The sequence below is a fragment of the Tursiops truncatus genome, chromosome 18, assembly GCF_011762595.2.
Source record: "Tursiops truncatus isolate mTurTru1 chromosome 18, mTurTru1.mat.Y, whole genome shotgun sequence".
Classification (NCBI taxonomy): Eukaryota; Metazoa; Chordata; class Mammalia; order Artiodactyla; family Delphinidae; genus Tursiops; species Tursiops truncatus.
In genome coordinates this window covers 21938763-21956271 of record NC_047051.1, presented here as the reverse complement: position 1 = coordinate 21956271, position 17509 = coordinate 21938763, and the positions used below count along the sequence as shown (strand labels likewise).

The window sequence follows — 17509 nt, the reverse complement described above, 5'->3', positions numbered from 1 at the left end:
CCTTTAAATTTAGAACTTATTAATATTTGGGGTAAATAATTCTTTAAAATTACAGATAAGTATTAGCATGATTTGATACATTTAAAGGTTTAACAATAATTATAATAGGACTCTTAAGGAAACCACCTCCTAGAAGAGGTCTATCTTTTAATGTACAGTTTTGTACACATGATACTGAATACATTCGGCTAGGTAACGAGATTTTAATTATATGACTTAGAAAAGTAATAAAAATCTTGAAAGACAAGACTTTAAATTATTTCAATTAATCATGCCTTTACCTTATATCTTCTAAGTAACTAAAAAAAAAACAAAAACAAAAAACATGAAAACCTCACTGAAACATTAGGCCTTTGTTTTTCTAAAACTGCAATTCTTTTGAAATATGCTCAATATTTCCAAAGGGAAAACCACAGATATACATTTTGAATGTAAATGTTCCAACTGGTTTGATAAAAGTTCAATCTCAAAAATCTCCAACTAATACTAAAATAATTAAGTATCTTTCAAGCTTATTCAAAGTTCCACAGTGAAAATGAATAGCCTTTGTCATAACTCCTATATTATTTTGATCAAGGTTAGTCAGACTGGCAAATTTGTGAAAAGAACATTCCTTTAAAAATCAACTTAGTTTAAAGCCATGTAGTAGCATGAGATTTCACAACTTTTCTAGCTAGCCAGCTTCAAAGACACAATTGGATTCAATAAACATGATTATCACATTATTTCCAATCCAATTAAGAAAACGCTGGTTTAATAATGTACTTTAGGCTTTATGTATTTTTTTGGTAAGAGAAGAGGAGAACAGGTGGAGTAGACTGTAGGAGCACAAAGTCGGTTTCATGTCTCTATAAATTCAACCCTCCAAGACTTTGTTTCTTTACCCTTTAAAATGGCTACCACCTTGATCTACTATGCAAAAGGAAAAATGCACAGCATACTACTATCAACGATAAATCCGGTTATTTTTAAGAGTGTATGGCCTCCTACCCCACGAAACACTTTTTAAGATTCCCATTCCTTTACTGTTCCAATGAAACGACCATTAGATAAGTACACAAAAGTTGGGCAATTAGTTTGAGGGCAACCTGTATAACCCAGCTTAGGTCATCTTTCCTGTAATATCTGATGAGGAAAAGCAGCTAACGTTATCTTTCACAGACTAAGAGCAAACACAGTAGAACTTTAAAGGGTTGTCCTGTCCAGTAAAGGAGAAACAAATGTGGGAACCACAACCTCCCCTCCCGTCCCCAAGAGATGATCATAATGATTTTAGGAACTCAAAAGAACAGATTAACTATTAGATGGGTCAGCAAAAACTAGTAACTCTAAAAACCATTTTATAAATAACAAAACCACTTGGTGCTCCCAAACCTATTCTTAATGCTCAAAAACTATCCTGTCAAATAGTGTTTACACAATACTTACACCACTTCCTGGCCAACTAGTTTGAGACCACTCCATCACACTCTTGCTCTAGAAAACTTACCAGAAAAATGCAGTTTCACATACAAAAAGGAAGAAATATATAACGCTTTAGACTGATCTTGTGCATATACATAGCTACTAAAATAAATTGACTCTGCATCTGCTGAGTGTCTGCAGAAACATGGGATGACCTTACCTCTCATCCTCGCCATCCACCAGGGGTGTCGTCAGCGGTAGCACCTTCAACGGGAAAAGAGAAGCAGAGGCTCCTAGGCTGCTGCTACTCCCATCGGAAACTGCCGACATGCCCCCACTGTCACCACTGATAGTCTGAGGTAAGCCAACTAAGGAGGGTTCCGCTGGGCGCCTGGCATCTTCAATTTGGCTTCCAATTGCCTGAGCTAATGATTGTGCAGAGAACTGAGTAGAACTTGGTATCTGCTGCGCCAAAGGCAAATTTATATTAGGTGCTGCCATCAAGGGAGGCTGACTAACACTTTGAACCAAATTACCATTTTGAGTGGCAGGGGCTTGTGCTATATTCTGTGATGGAACCAAGTTTGTTGGGACAGAAGGCATTCCAGAAGGCCCAGCTGAACTAACCTGATTCGTAACAGAAATACTGCTAGCAGAGGGCAAAGGACTGACTGCAGGCAACTGCTGCGAAACAACTCCTGGAGCTACTGACTCTACTCCTTGAGGCTGGGGAGGCACAGTTAACAAGGTACTCTGGGGTGCAATGACCAACTGTTGAGGAAGGCTTGAAGCACTAGCTTGAACTCCCTGATGAAGAATCGCAGCCTGAGCGGGTGGAACTACCTGTGAAGACGGAGGAGCACCTTGCGGGATAACTGAAGGTGTGACTTGGGCAGAGGGCTGCTGCGCTGCCGTAGGTAGGTTTGTCTGTTGACCAATATTTGCAATTTGACTGCCAGGAGGTACAGCAGATACTGCCGTCTGCGCCTGGCCAGCGGGTTGGCCAGCTGCCCCGGCGGGCTGCGCCTGGACTGCTGCGGGCTGCACTGGCAGCTGGATGCCCTGTGGCTGAGCCACAGGAATCCCCGAGGTTCCTGCTCCCACCCCCGCAGAAGTGGGCTGTCCAGAGGACACTGCCGTTTGCAGAATCGGCTGCTGCTGAACATACTCGGAAGCAGGATTCGGAGTCACTGACGGGCCATGGCTCGGGGCCACCGACGGCTGCTGTCCATAGTGTAACTGCTGGGGTGATGTGCCTGGCAGGGGTGCTTGCGCCGGAGGGGCCGCCTGAGAATACGGCAGTTGGGGCTGAGCCAGGCTGGAAACGGAAGGCTGCTGACCTAGAGCTGAAGTTACACCCACCACGCTCACAGGTGATGGCTGGATACCAGCTGCAGCACTGAGAGCGGCTTGCAGAGGTACTGGTTGAAGACCCTGCTTCTGCTGATAGCTCAGTTCTTGAGACTGCAACTGCGCTTGCGAGATCTGTGACTGAGAAATACTCTGTGGCATACTAACTGCTGAAATGCCCGCCGGAGCAGCGCTACTGAAGTCCATCTGCGGGAGGGCGACACCTGGAAGAGCGGGCGGCTGCTGCACCACGGCAGCTGGGGCCCCCATCTCTCCGCTTCCCACACTCTCCGTGTAGTGGCTCAGCGTGCTGACACTGCTGCTCACTGAGCTCCCGCTCGTGCTCTCCCTCTCAGAAGTCACTTCTGTCGGGTTTTGTTTTACGCTTTCCACTGCTTTATTTATCACCACCCCTTCGGCGGCGGGGGCAGCGTTTTCTTTCTCATAGAACTCGGTGCAAGTCCATCTACCTTTTTTGAAGGGCTCAGAACTCGAATCTAACTTCACAACTCTGAACCTGGACGTGTTAACTGTTGGCTGTTGCTGCTGACTTGAAACTGATCCTACAGTCATCCCTGCAGCTGCACTGGCAGTGCTGTTAATGAGAACGGAGGACGAAATCGTACCGTTGCCCAGGCCGCTCAAGACAGTCACGTTAACACCGCAGCTCACTCCAGGCCCAACGCTCACACCGGCAGCACTGGGAACGTTGCTCGCACTTAAATTAGCATTAGCAAGCATGCTGCTGGTCACGTTAGGATTAAAACCGCCCACAGCCGTAATGTTAACATTATTCATCGCATTAGTACCTGTAACAGAATTTATACCTATACTGCCGCTTGTACTCGGAGCACGGATACTAGTCATTACAGATGCAGGTGAGCCACTCGATGATACGGCAGAAGTTGGTGCAACTGGCATAACAGTGTCAGAGCTTCCAGTTGTAGACAGTTTTCTGGATACTGGGCTTGCGGGCGGCCCTCCCGGAATGGGTGTACTGGCCACACTGGCATGGGATGGATGGTGGTGCCCGTGATGGAGGTGGTGCCCATGATGAATGTGAGGGTGGTGATGGAGGGAGTGGGGATGAGCATTCCCATTGATTACAACATTCTGTTGTGGAAGGTGAGGCAAATGAGGCTGAGGAAGGGGGGGCTGGTTGGGAGAGACTGCCCCAGGTGTCTCGGCTTCCTGGAAGTTATTGAGAGTTTCTTCTGAGGAGCTGCGTTCAGGCTCCCCTAAGTCGGTAGCCCTGGAAAGTGACACATCAAGGATCTCGGAAGACGACAGATCTTCTGTGTGAGATTCATCCAGATCATCGTAGCTTTCGGTGTCCTCTGCGATGCTGTTGTTAGAGCTGATGCTAGCGGAGATCTGAGCCGGGGTCACGCTCGTTATCTGGAAGCCACTTTTCTTTTTCATTTGAGTTCCGCCTGGCGCAAGAGGCTGTGCCTGCAGCTGAGCCTGCGAAAGGAGGTTCAGGCTTTGTGGAGGCGGAGGCTGTGGTCCCGACAGAGAAGATGCTGCAGGAGGTGGCGGCTGGAGCAGCGACGGAGGCGGAAAATCCTCGGAAGATGGGGCACTACTACCAACGCCGGTACCTGCTGCACTGAGAGCAGAGGCGCTGCCACCACCACTGCCCCTTCGAGGCAACATTGCCGGGTGCGCCATCTTCCTAGCACTAATGTCTGCAGCGGCCGAGGCCGCGGCCGCGGCGGCGGTGGACTCGGGCGGCTGGTGCATTGTGCTGGGTACCGGGGGGCGGAGGAGGCGAGTGCAATTTCCTTCGGCACCGTAATCTTTGTATGCAAGACGCCGAGGAGGAAAACGGGACCTGACGCTCCGCCCGGCGCGATTCCTCCTCCTCCTCCTTCTCAGCCGAAGGCGCTGGCCGCTTCTGCCTTCGAGGGCGAGCTTCGGGAAGGGAGGATGAACGAGGGTGAACAGAACAGCCGGGGACCCGAAGGGGGGACCCCTTCAGTCCTTCGCCATTCACTTTCCCCTCTAGCCTCACACCCCCCTTTATATTCCGCTTCACGTGGGGTGCGGGGAAGGAGGGAGGGGAAGACCAGGGGAGGGGGGAGGCTAGGGGAGGGGGTGGGAAAGCCGAGAAATGCCCACCTTCTCCGGACAACTCCGAAGCCACCTCCACCCCTCCTCCCGCCGCGGCGGCGGCGGCCGCTGCAAAACCCTCCCGGTCGCTCTGCACGAAGGCGGCGGCGCCGAGCGAGTGTCGCCTTCCCCTCGCCACCCCCAGCCCCGCCGCCGCCGGCGAACCCTGAGCTCACTGTGGCTCAAACCTCCCCTCCCGGCCCCGCCGGCCCCGCTCGGCCCTCCCCCCACGCCCTGCGGACCCTTTCAAACCCCCTGGGCTCGAGGCGGCTGCTCCGTGAGGAAACGCTGGCCGCGGCTGAGGCCGGCGCGGCGAGGCTCGAAGCGGGGCGGCGGCGGGGCGCCGGGTACGGTGAGCCCAGCAACGGGGCGCGGGCGGGCGCGCAGAGACGCCGGGTCCTCGCGGAGCACGGCCGGGGCGCGGCGGCGGCGGTGGCAGCGGGAGCCCAGGGACCTCTCCATCACTGGCAGCCATGGAGCCCGAGCATTTTCCTCCCTCTGGGCAGGCGCCTCGGCTCGGCACACGTCCTCGGGGAGGAAGGGGCCGGCGCCCGAGCCTCCCCGGAGGGCGGCGGGACGTGCGCTAGCGCCGACGATGCGAGCCGCTCTAGTCCTCTTCCTCTGCAGCCGGTTCGTCCGCACCCCGCTGCTCCCGCGGTCCGGGCGGGAGGGGGCCGCAGGCGGCGGCGGCGACTCCTTTCTCGGCGGCGTTGGTGGCCAGAGGGGCTGCTGCAGCGACTGCAGCCGACGCCGTTCAAAGGAACGAGAGGTGGGGTTGGTCGGTGTCGGCGAACGGGGCGGGTGAGTGGGTGGGTGCCGAGGGAGGGCGGCGGGCGGAGAGGGGGCTGTGGTGGTTGTTACTAGTGCTTTTCTCCGGCTCCACCGTATCCCCGGGTCTCTCGCGGCATCGGCAGAGGAGGGACCAGCGCCCGAGCGCAGGAGGAGGAGGGGCGACCGCCGGCCAGAGGAGGCGGTGGCGGTGGCGGGGGGAGGGGGCTGGCTGAGGAGAAGGAGGGAAGATGGCGTCTGCGCATGCGCCCCGGCGCCGCAGACATAAAGCCGGGTCTGGCGGAGGAGGAGGCGGCGGGTCTTCGAACCTCGCCGAGCGCCGGGTCTCCTGGCGGAAATTTCCGAAGGCTGGCGGAGGCGCCGACGACGTCGGCGGCGGCGGTGGTGGGGGGTGGGGAATTTCGGCCGGGGGAGCGAAACCGGGTCGGCCGGAGAGAGTCGGCCTGATGGGGGTGGGGCAGGGTGCGGGGCGCGCGCAGGTTAGGTGTGTCCGCTCCTTTTTCACACGCGGTCGGCGCGCGCGCGCGCGCAGGCACGCGGCAGGGGAGGGGGCGCGGCAGGGAGGGGCTCGAGGAGGCCGCCGGCGCCCGGGTCTCGGGTGTAAGCGCTCTGGGTAGTGTCCCCCGCCTGCGGAATGGGTAATGAGGCTTTTCTCCGCAGCAACAGCATCACGAGTTTCAGTTCCCAGGAGTGCGCCGCCGCCACGACATGAGTCAGGCTTTCTTCCTCGGCGCGTGGAGGAGCCCTCCTCCTCCTCGCCGCACCTGGGCTCGACCCCGGCCCGCGCGGCCCTCGCCCCCTCGGAGGATGCCCCAGCGCTCGGAGCCGCAGGGTCCGCGGAAGGCCGGTGGCTCTTCGGTATAGACGCTCCCTTTTGTGCGGCGCAGTTGCAGCTGCCATGTGGTCCCCTCGCCTTTCGACGGCCACGGGCTAGCCAGCCCGGCAGATACTGCAGCTGTTTGCAGTTAACTGCCTGAGCTCTTCTCTGGAGAGGGAGCGCTTGCAATCCGTCGTTACCTGGAGGGAAGCAGTAGCCCGGCCTAGTAAAATAACTGACCTCAACAGGTGGAGCTTATCTCCAGCAGGGATAGCATTTCGTTTAATTGTCCAGGCTGTAGCATGCATAGGTTTGACTTAAAAGACAAACTGGCCTAGTCATGGTGGCAACACGATGATCAATGAAGACTACCCTTTAGGGTTAGAAAAGAGAAAGAACCATCTGCAATTCCAGTTTAAAAAATAATAATAAAAAAATAATAATAATAATAATAATAAAACCTGCATGGATCTGAGCGTGGTGCTACAGAAGGAATGTTAGGTTTGATGGGAGGCAGTTTACTGGAAGTTGCTTCCCTGGCATTACACGTCAAAACATTCTAGCTCTAAGCATTGTTTACTGCTAGGCGAGAGTGTACTTCTCGCCCAGGAATTAAAAAACAACAAAGTAGAAAACCCTAGGGAGAAATGTGGTTTTATTTCAACTTAGGTTGTTGAGAAACTGAACGTTTATGGTTAGACCTATGCTTCAGTAAGACTCACAGACTTCCAGACCTACAATCCTATTTTGAGCTTATTAAAACATAAATGGCATAATTGTCGATTCAACACGTTACTTTAGGTTTCTCTAGACTTTTCCCCTCATTCTGTCCCCCAAGAGGTTAGGAATATCACCATTTTATTACTGAATAGAAACGCACCCTCAACACCCCCGTATAGCCTGTATCAAAGTTTTGCTATATTGCTTTTTCTGTGGTGTCTCCCACTAAACCCAAAAGGTAGGACTACGTGTTTTTAATGTGGAGTTCCGGAGTAGGTACAAAGTAGGTGCTCACAAATATTGAAAATGACATGGTAGTAAAAATCAAATTCACTTGAAAAGACCGGACTTGGTTTATGTTACTCATGAATTAATACATGAATGACTGGGGTTTTTTTACATAACTATGGCCATTTGTGTATTTTACAAAAATAATGTCTTTTTTAATGTTACAACAGCTTTTGTTGCAAGAAATACACCTGATTAATGGCCGCCATTCATTGTTGAAATGCAACTCTGACACGCTTTTTTCAACAGTTTTTGAACGGAAAATAGGAAGTATCCTAATGAACTGAAACTGCAATAGAATTTAGTAGGGCAAAATGTGTTTGTGAGCTAGTGTGAAAGAAAATGCTCTAGATAGCTCAAAATCTTGCCTTAGGTCAAAATTTTAAATTACCCCAAACAACAGCCCAACACCCCCTGGTGTGTTGAGCTAAATACCTGCCGCCTAAATACCAACTATGATAGGGTTTGAAGCAGAAGAAAACCATGTAATAAAGTCTTCCGGACTTGCTTGGTGGTGCAGTGGTTAAGAATCCGCCTGCCACTGCAGGGAACACGGGTTCGAGCCCTGGTCCGCGAAGATCCCGCACGCCGTGGAGTAACTAAGCCCGTGCGCCGCAACTACTGAGCCTGCTCTCTAGAGCCCGGGAGCCACGACTACTGAAGCCCACATGCCTAGAACCTGTCCTCCGCAACAAGAGAAACCACCGCAATGAGAAGCCCGCACACCGCAATGAAGAGTAAACCCCGCTCTCCACAACTAGAGAAAGCCTGCGTGCAACGAAGACCAACTCAGCCAAAAATAAATAATAAATAAATTTATAAAAAATAAAAAAATAAAGTCTTCCAGCGTTGACAGAATGAGTCATTGAGATAACCCTGTAAGAGCAGATACTTCTAATAACAGGTAGTAATTAGTATTGTTATTTTGGGCTGTTTTGATGTTGGGGGTTAGTGGGTATATTATTTCTTTTAAAAGAAAGTTGTTATTGTTTTAACTTTTCCAGGATAACATAAGACACAGAAAATACAGCCTTTTGAAATGTGTTTCACTTTTATCTGCCATATCACCTTCAAATTCCTGGTTAGGCTGCATCAAGTCCCACTGAGATATGACGAGCAGCTCTGCAATTACGGCAACCTGCGTTTGAGAAACATCGCTCTCTCTCCCTCCCCTTTCTCCAGTTGCCAACATTTCTATGACCAGCAATACATAAATATAAGTCCATAAAAACAAGCAGAAGCACTTGAACAACCCCATGTTGTTATCATGTTACCACCTTTTAGTCTAAAAGGTCTGGATTTTTTTTACATTAATATCAAATGCACACTGCTATGTGCAATTAAGTCATTAATTCCTTTGAACCCAGTACTTGGAGTTACCCTTTGTCTTTTGAAAGACTGCATTTCACCTGTTTACATTCTAAAGGTATAGTTCTGAATTACTCTCTATTGTGGAAAAGATTAGTCCATAGTGCAGTGTTCACTTAAATCTTGCTATTGTGACATTGCAAACCCCATTGTTACCGAAAGCTCCACCTCTCTGTACACCGGTGCTGAATCAAATCTTGGGGACAGAGTTTGGGTGAAGTAGAAGAAGATAGCTTTATTGCTTTGCCAGGCAAAGGAAGACACACTGGGCTTCTGCCTCAGAAAAATGTCTCAGCCCCAGATGATTCGATGAAAGGATTTTGTAACAGGGGTTCAAAGGCGGGGTCTTTGACAAGATTAGGGTGTGAGCAGGGCCTGCACTTCCTCAATCTCCTCTCAGATGCTCGTGTCCTCATCTTGATGAGCTTCTCTGGTCCCTTTAATCTCGCCTCAGGTGGTTTCTTGGTGGCTCCTCCCTTGATTAGCAGCTGTGCGAATCCACCCTTTGGAACTCAAGGAAGGTCACAGAGGTGGAGTTTTGCCTATAAGAAATGGGGACATATATACACTACCAAACGTAAGGTAGATAGCTAGTGGGAAGCAGCCGCATAGCGCAGGGAGATCAGCTCGGTGCTTTGTGGCCACCTGGAGGGGTGGGATAGGGAGGGTGGGAGGGAGGGAGATGCAAGAGGGAAGAGATATGGAGATACATGTATATGTATAGCTGATTCACTTTGTTATAAAGCAGAAATTAACACACCATTGTAAAGCAATTATACTCCAATAAAGATGTAAAAAAAGAAAAAAAGGGGGGGGACAAAAAGGGCCTCTGTGCCTGGGAGCCCCACAGGGTGCCTGCTCAGTTTCACTATGTTTAGACTTTTTTCTACCATAAAATAGAAAATTTCCTGACCATTATAACTCAATTTACCTATTTGTGAGAACTGTGAAATAGATCTGTATTTAAAACCAATTAATTCTCCAAAAGTAATGCCCTTAAAGAACAGGAAGGGAATACTCGGACTCAGAATGGCTGTGAGTGCAAAGATAAATACTAAAGAGAAATGGGTGCAGAAAATACACCACTGATCCACTCCAGTAATTTTTCTGGCTAACCAGTGCTTCAGTCCTGCAATAGTACTTATCTGTAACTTTTAAATGTCATCTGAAAAAAAAAAAATCAAATCTTTCAATAATGAGTTAAAAACATGAAAAAAGTCACACATTTTTACCTATGAAATTTATGCACAGGGATATTACAGCATGTTTATAAATCAATTTGCTGCCTAGAAAATTCTTTACATGAGACCAGGAGTCATATGTGCTATTTGACTTTTGTAAATTGCACAAAAATACTTATTTTGAAACTTTTCATTCAAATTTCAATGAGTATAGCTTAGCTTGTAACTGATTAAATTTTGCAGCACTTGTTAAATTTTCAATATAAATGTTTCTGGTCAGCTAAACAATTTTATATCCTCAAAGGAGACACGATTATAAAATGAAAAAAAGTACAGAAATTTGAATTTATGGTTCAGAAGGCACACTGGTATACATTAGCTTGTTAAATTCTACCCTTTGAGGGAGGAGGCATTATCGTTCACATTTTAGAAGTAAGTGATCCCAGAGAGGTTAAATAACTCATCCAAGGTTTATGCCTAAATCTGGGTACTCAGGCCCTCTTAATTTCAGATTCTATGCCTCTGTGCTGAGGGATTTTTCTGAAAAAGCAGTCTGACCTCTAGAGACTAGTATTTTTCAAAGCTTTTTTGGAAATTAGGGAGTGTTCTTTTAATGCTTTCGAATGCCAGTGAAGATACACTGCACACACACTGATTGCATATAGAATTTCTTCTACATGAGGAGGATAAAAGACTTCTTCCCTGTTTGAACCAATGTAAATGTTACACATGCTTCCATAATCGGTCTTTGCTGACTTACGAATGTGTTAATTTGGAGAATTTTCTCGCAACTCAAAAAAAAATCATTTCTAACTTCCACTACAGAACTGTGAAGTGACATTGAAAAAAGAAATAATTTGTTAATTTAGGGGTTTTTTTAAGTTTATAATCAAATAATCCTCCAGATCTCCCCAAATGATAGCTAATATTTATTTAATGCCTACTCTCAACCACACATTTTCTAACAGCTTTCAGTGTTTTATCTCTAATTCTCACAACTGTATAATGTACAAACTATAATTACCCCATTTTGCAAGTGAGGAAAGTGGGGTACAGAGAGTTTGAGGCCTCACAACAACAAGTAGTAGGGCTAAGACACAAATCCATACCGTGTAACCACCTCTTACTTCACAGCTGCCTCTTGAGACACATTGTTAAATCAGGTTCCTGCCAATTCTAGCTCCCAAGTTAAATTTCTACATAATACTCATGTTTTAATTTTTCCAAAGAATCTAGGAGCACCATTTTCTCCTGATGCAGAGACATTCTAGGAAAGAATGAACATTTTAGAGTCTCTACTGTGGCTGCGTAGGAATTGGACATAAATGAATAGAACAACAGCTTGATAAGTTGGATGATCCTTCACTGATCAAAAACAGATGTCAAATGCTTGGAGAAAAAAAGGCATTAATCACACATAATTGAGGAACACTGTCTATACAGGACAAGATAAATGTTTTCCCATTTTAGCAATTAGTGTTCATTTAACATGAGAGCCTGTAAAATAGGGACAATAATAATCTAGTCTTTCCAACATGTTCTAAGGACCAATTTGTATTTGTACATGTTGTTGAATACTTAAAGTTACTGAAACAAACAAATTTGTTATTCTTCTCTGTATCATAATTCCAAGAAGACCTCTGTCCTTCCACCATACATGAACCAAAACCAGTTAAAGAAGTACAAACAAATCATGGCAGTCAGTATTTCTTTGTATTTAAGGATTAGGTTCACAAACACTTAGGTATATCTCCAGTCTCAAAGTTCAAGGAAAAAAGAATGGCTGTTGAAGTCATTCCTCAGTGTGGAATTTTCCTTCGGTCATTCATTTTTCTCCTTCTACTCTGGGTTATCTTTTAGGAGAAGAAAAACAATAAAATAGTTTTCGGTAACTTATACTTAAATTGACATTCCCAGTTAATTTCATTGTAGAAGAAAAACAAGAAATCAGTAGGCATAAAGGCCAAAATCTTTTCGGATTAATACGTTTGAATAAAATGAAAAGAAAATCTTAGATACATGCAAGCTAAATTAGAGTCAGAAACACAAGATAAAATCCTTTTACTAGGATGACCGTAGGACTTCCCTGGTGGTGCAGTGGTTAAGAGTCCGCCTGCCAATGCAGGGGACACGGGTTCAAGCCCTGGCCTGGGAAGATTCCCCCATGCTGCGGAGCAACTAAGCCCATGTGCCACAACTACTGCGCCTGCCTCTAGAGCCTGTGAGCCACAACTACCGAGCCCGTGTGCTGCAACTGCTCAAGCCCACGTGCCCAGAGCCCGCGCTCCGCAGGAAGGGAAGCCACAGCAATGAGAAGCCCACGCACCACAACGAAGAGTAGCCCCCGCTCGCCACAAGGAGAGAAAAGCCCGCGCACAGTAACGAAGACCCAATGCAGCCATAAATAAATAAATTAATTAATTAATAGGATGACCGTAGATCATTAAATGTACTGTTTGCCTATGGAAGGTGTTTACAAAACCTTCCTATGTGAATGATAAAATTAGAACAATTAAAGGGGAAAGGTTGGAATTTCAGAGAAAAGCGTGAGATGGGATTTAGAAGAAAGAGCCTAACAAAACTGATTTATTACATGCATTATATGCACACTTGTCAAATTCAAGAAAATTAAATGTATAACTGACTCAGCCCCTTCACGAAGTTAAACATAAAGATAATTGCAAAGATGCCAGCAAAGCTTTCCATCAAAAACTGGAAGCAAAGGTCCAGGTGCTTTCTTGCCCCAGTTATTTATAGACAGGAATGGGATCATACCATAATGCCAACTCAGTGGTTTAAGTTTGATGTTTTGAAAGAGTTTCTAAACACCCTATTTATCCAAGTCATAACTGACACACAAAAATGGTTGTTGAATTACACCTCTATGAATACATATTTTGAATTAAATGGGGTAATAATACTGTATGGTACCCAGTGTTGATCCTAAATTATTTAATAAAGAAAAACAAGCATTTTCAAAGGAATACTTCCAATGAAAAGCATCTTGGAAAGGGAGCTAAGTTCTCTTTATTGTCAAGCATATGATAGTAACTCAATAAGTACTTGTAAAGAATTTCTTAAATCCCACATTACGCAATAATATTGTCAACATAATTTGTCATATGAACTTTCACTACTGAACTTCTCACAAGATGTTTCTGCAGAACATTAGGTTCAGAAATTATGACATTAGGAAACAAGCTCACTATTAAAATTTTGGTCAAGGGCATACAATGGTATTATATTTCCTTCTCCGTTCTTTACTTGATCTCTGTAAAATTCTCCTTGCCCAGCCTAAGCTTATAATAACTTGCTGGTTACTCTTTTTCATGGAACATCATGCCCCAAGCAATTTTTTTTTTTTTTTTTTTTTTAAGAAGCAAAGTTCAGTGAAAATGGTAAGAAGATACGAGTTGAATCTGCATCCTCTTTTCTGGTAGCTTTGCATTTGTTTAGGGACAGAGCATTATGTTAAATACTGTTTAGAACTGGAGTCCTTAGCCTCTGTGGATTCTGGAAGTGCATTCCTTACATTCTGGCTTCAGGATATGGAGAATTCATGTGCTTTAGTCCACTCAGATGAGCTCCAGAACTATCTTCTAAGAAACTTACTTGGCATGACTAGTCACAGAGCTCATACAAAGACTACAATGAATAATTTCAGATAAAATGATCAGTTTTTAAAGTCTGACTTAGTTAATACATCTAAAAAACTTACTACCTGTTTATTGGTCAAAACTTCCATTTTGAAGTCTTAATACCAAATGAGGGTCTGCTATTATTTTTGCATTTCTCTCCACATGAAACACTTTCTCCTTTTATTAATGATTGTGAAGGGTAGCAAGGCATACCACCCAAAATATGCCACTTTGGTATATTATTTATTTATTTATTTTGCTGTACGCGGGCCTCTCACCGTTGTGGCCTCTCCCGTTGCGGAGCACAGGCTCCGGACGCACAGGCTCAGCGGCCATGGCTCACGGGCCCAGCCGCTCCGCGGCATGTGGGATCTTCCTGGACCAGGGCACGAACCCGTGTCCCCTGCATCGGCAGGCGGACTCTCAACCACTGCGCCACCAGGGAAGCCCCACTTCGGTATATTAATATTTTGCGCTGTAGGCACTTGAAAAACAGCAAATGCAGGGAGAGGCTTTCTCTGAACTTCCCTTATCTGCCTAAAGACAGATCCTCCAGAAGGAGCTCAATTGTTATAAATCCCCTCCCCGGGAGTTTCATCAACCAGGGAAGATGGACTCATCACAGGAGAGAGAACTAGAAGTCGGCACCACACTCAGACAAACTTCATCACAAACTACCACACCTCCCATCTGTGCTTCTAAGGGTCCATTCATCTTTCCTAAAAGTCACTAACTCTGCCATAAGAGACCTATATCCCCCCTACCCTTTCCTATTAAGACGGTATTTAATCCTGAATTTTAAGCCACCTGGGAGAGTTACTCATTTTTCCTGGGCATCTCCCATGTATGCATAAGGTATACATGCTAATAAACTTCTAGGTTTTTTTTCTCTTAATTTTCAATTCTTGTTTGTAGTTCTCTTAATATTAATCTGTCTTTTATAACAAGGGCCTCATCTAAAAACTCAGAAGGGTAGAGGAAGAATTCTTTTTCCTCCCCTACAATTGTCAGTATAATAAAAAGCAACCTTCTTTCTATAACTAAGGTTAAAATAAAGAAGCTACCTTGTTTATTATTATGGATATGTTTTTAAAATTAAGTACATGGGACTTCCCTGGTGGCGCAGTGGTTAAGAATCCACCTGTCAATGCAGGGAATATGGGTTCGAGCCCTGGTCCAGGAAGATCCCACATGCTGCGGAGCAACTAAGCCTGCGCGCCTAGAGCCTGTGTTCCGCGACAAGAGAAGCCACCGCAATGAGAAGCCTGCGCACCGCAACAAAGAGTAGGCCCTGCTCGCCACAACTAGGGAAAGACCGCATGCAGCAACGAAGACCCAACGCAGCCAAAATATATATAAATAAATAAATTTATTTTAAAAAATTAAGTACATAATATTTAGCCCTGTATACAAGTGTTCAATAAATTCTTTTTTAATGTTAATGATTCTGTAGCTGAACCAGTTCTGCATTATTAAAATGTCCAGAGAGAACAGTCTTTGGCACTGTTTCCAGTGACTCTGTTCTAATAAGACATGAGCTTAACATTCATCTTATTACTAGTTGTACCAGACGAGTCACTCTGTTAAGACTCAGGCCTTACTCAGGCCTTAACATATTTTCAAATGGCTTTGATCTACAAGTCAAAAATGTTTTGGAGGCTGAATAGATTTTATAATAGACATCATTCCCCATACCTCTTTCTCTTCCCTTCATGTCCGGTGCTCCAACCTGCCCCTCCCTCCACTCCCATTTCCCTCACCATACCTCAGAAATTGAGATTACAACCATCTTCACTTTAATGAAATCCCCAAATAGTAATATCTCATTTTCTTCCTGGTGACAATTGTGCAGCATCAGTCAACTGATAACACCACTTGCTATTTTGTTCATCCTAAGTACGTGATGAGTTGTACTTCATGAATAAGAAACTGTTGCAAAAACATAAAATATAAAAGCAAGTAAAAGGACATCAACTAATTGGTTTTTTAATTTAACATTCCACAAATACATATTGACAGTCATGGCTGATCTCATCTGAGTTATATTGCAGGTATTTTTCACCTTATTGGGTTAAAATGTTTTTCCCTGGAAAGTAAGTAGAATTAACTCAAAATATATAATAATTTGTGGTCTGCTATACTGGTAAGGATGAGATAATGGGAAGTTCTCCTTAGAAGAACTAGAAATAGGAAAGATAAAATTGACCCAAGTTCAATATCATTAATTGAATACCTACTGCCTGTTCTGTAGGAGACAAAATTGCCTGTTCAATGGTCTTTTATACATCAGTGAGGGCACAAAAGGAGGCAACCTTACCCTGGACCCTCACCCCCAGCTCGAAGGTGTATTTATATAACCTTATTTTAAACAAAGGACAAATGGAAAGCAGCAGGAGAACAATTTGGTTCACGTTTCACCAAAGACATTTTTCCTCCAGGTTGAACCTAACCAGAGACTTCCAAGTCATTGCAAGCACCTCTTAATCCAGCAGTTACCTATAGGCACAATATGGATCTTCAGAAATTAGATGAGAAAAATTTTAATGTGAAACAATAGCAACAATGTAGTTTAGAAACCATGCTGCCTCATTGATGCATATATCTGCTGGGGAACAAGCCTATGGTAGTGCCCGATACAGATGCAAAAAACCCTGCAATTATGGCTCTTTAGTACGATAATTGATTCTGATTAAGTGTATGAGTTTTGTTGGTTGTCTTAATTTTTTGTTGTTGGGTTTTTGCTTTTGTTCATTTTTTAATGGCAGACATTTGGGAGGAGAAAAGCCTCTGGGTTCCTGGTGTAATTAAATCTAGCAATATTACTAATAAAATACACCAAACTTAACAGAAAGAAGGGGCAATAACAACAGACAAAAGGTTCTTCGAGGCTACTTATCCCCTGACAAATGTCATGATAGCAAACACCCAAGCCTAGGATAAAACTATGTCCGTATCTCATATGTTTAACGTTCACTGATTTTTATTCTATGGCCGCCCACTATCTATATAGTGACAGAATATTCCATAAGGAGGAAGACTAGAAAGGGGATTTTACGTTTAAAGATAAATGACAGTAATAAGTTATCAGCTTCACATTTAAAGCCCTAAAACGAAGTTTTTAAAACAAAAGCTTGAGCTCCATTTTCAACAAGGAAGCTGAGGACCATTTTAAAAGCTTAAACTTCCTGGTCCTGTTCACGAAAGGTCCCTCTCCTACTAACTTGGCAATGGCAGTCCCAGGGCCAGAAAAGCAGAGCCCGAAGTCTATTGCAGAGATTGAAGTGCATTTTAATCAGTATTGCAGGGACAACCATCACCTCATTATCTGCATGTGAATTTCCTGTGGGCGGTTTGCATTCCCAGACCATCTTGAACCTCTCAGTCAACTCCAGTCGGGTCCTCCATTCCCCATTACAGTGTGTGCATGAGGGATGGCAAATCCTTTAGAATTTGGTCTAGACCAAAAGAGAAAAAAAGTCTAGTCTGGTAACACTATTGAGGGGGTCGTCTAAGTCTATTATACTTTATCCAATAAATCCAATAGATACTGGTCTGATGGTGTTCCACACCAATGAGCCAGACCAAGAACTGTCCTCTCACACTTACATAAAGTCAGTCAAGGCCTGTGTGGCATTAGTGAGTGGTCTAGTAAGAGACAGGTCCAAGAGGAACTAGATGAGGTGTCTGGTTATCACAGTACCTCAGAACTGATTGCCACAATTGGAATTAGAATATGATTTTCTAATTCTGATCAAATATCTTTTAATTAGTATTTTATAGACGCATTAAAATTTACCAAGAATAACCTTATTAACACTTTTGAGAACACAGTGATACGTCAC

General features: G+C 45.2%; 1 protein-coding gene across 7 annotated transcripts in view; it reads right to left on the bottom strand.

Moving 5' to 3' along the window:
* The window catches only part of TSC22D1 (TSC22 domain family member 1), a 135057-nt gene extending 130560 nt beyond the window's left edge, over positions 1 to 4497 (bottom strand). For all 7 annotated transcript variants that reach the window (XR_004522979.2, XM_019936522.3, XM_033843365.2 and 4 more), the window contains exon 1: positions 1625 to 4497. Coding sequence is in view for 6 of the 7 variants with exons in the window: in XM_019936522.3 (XP_019792081.1) it covers positions 1625 to 4497 (2873 nt within the window). In the remaining variant the exon portion in view is untranslated. The remainder of the gene's footprint in view (positions 1 to 1624) is intronic.
* Between the last annotated feature and the right edge of the window lie 13012 nt (positions 4498 to 17509).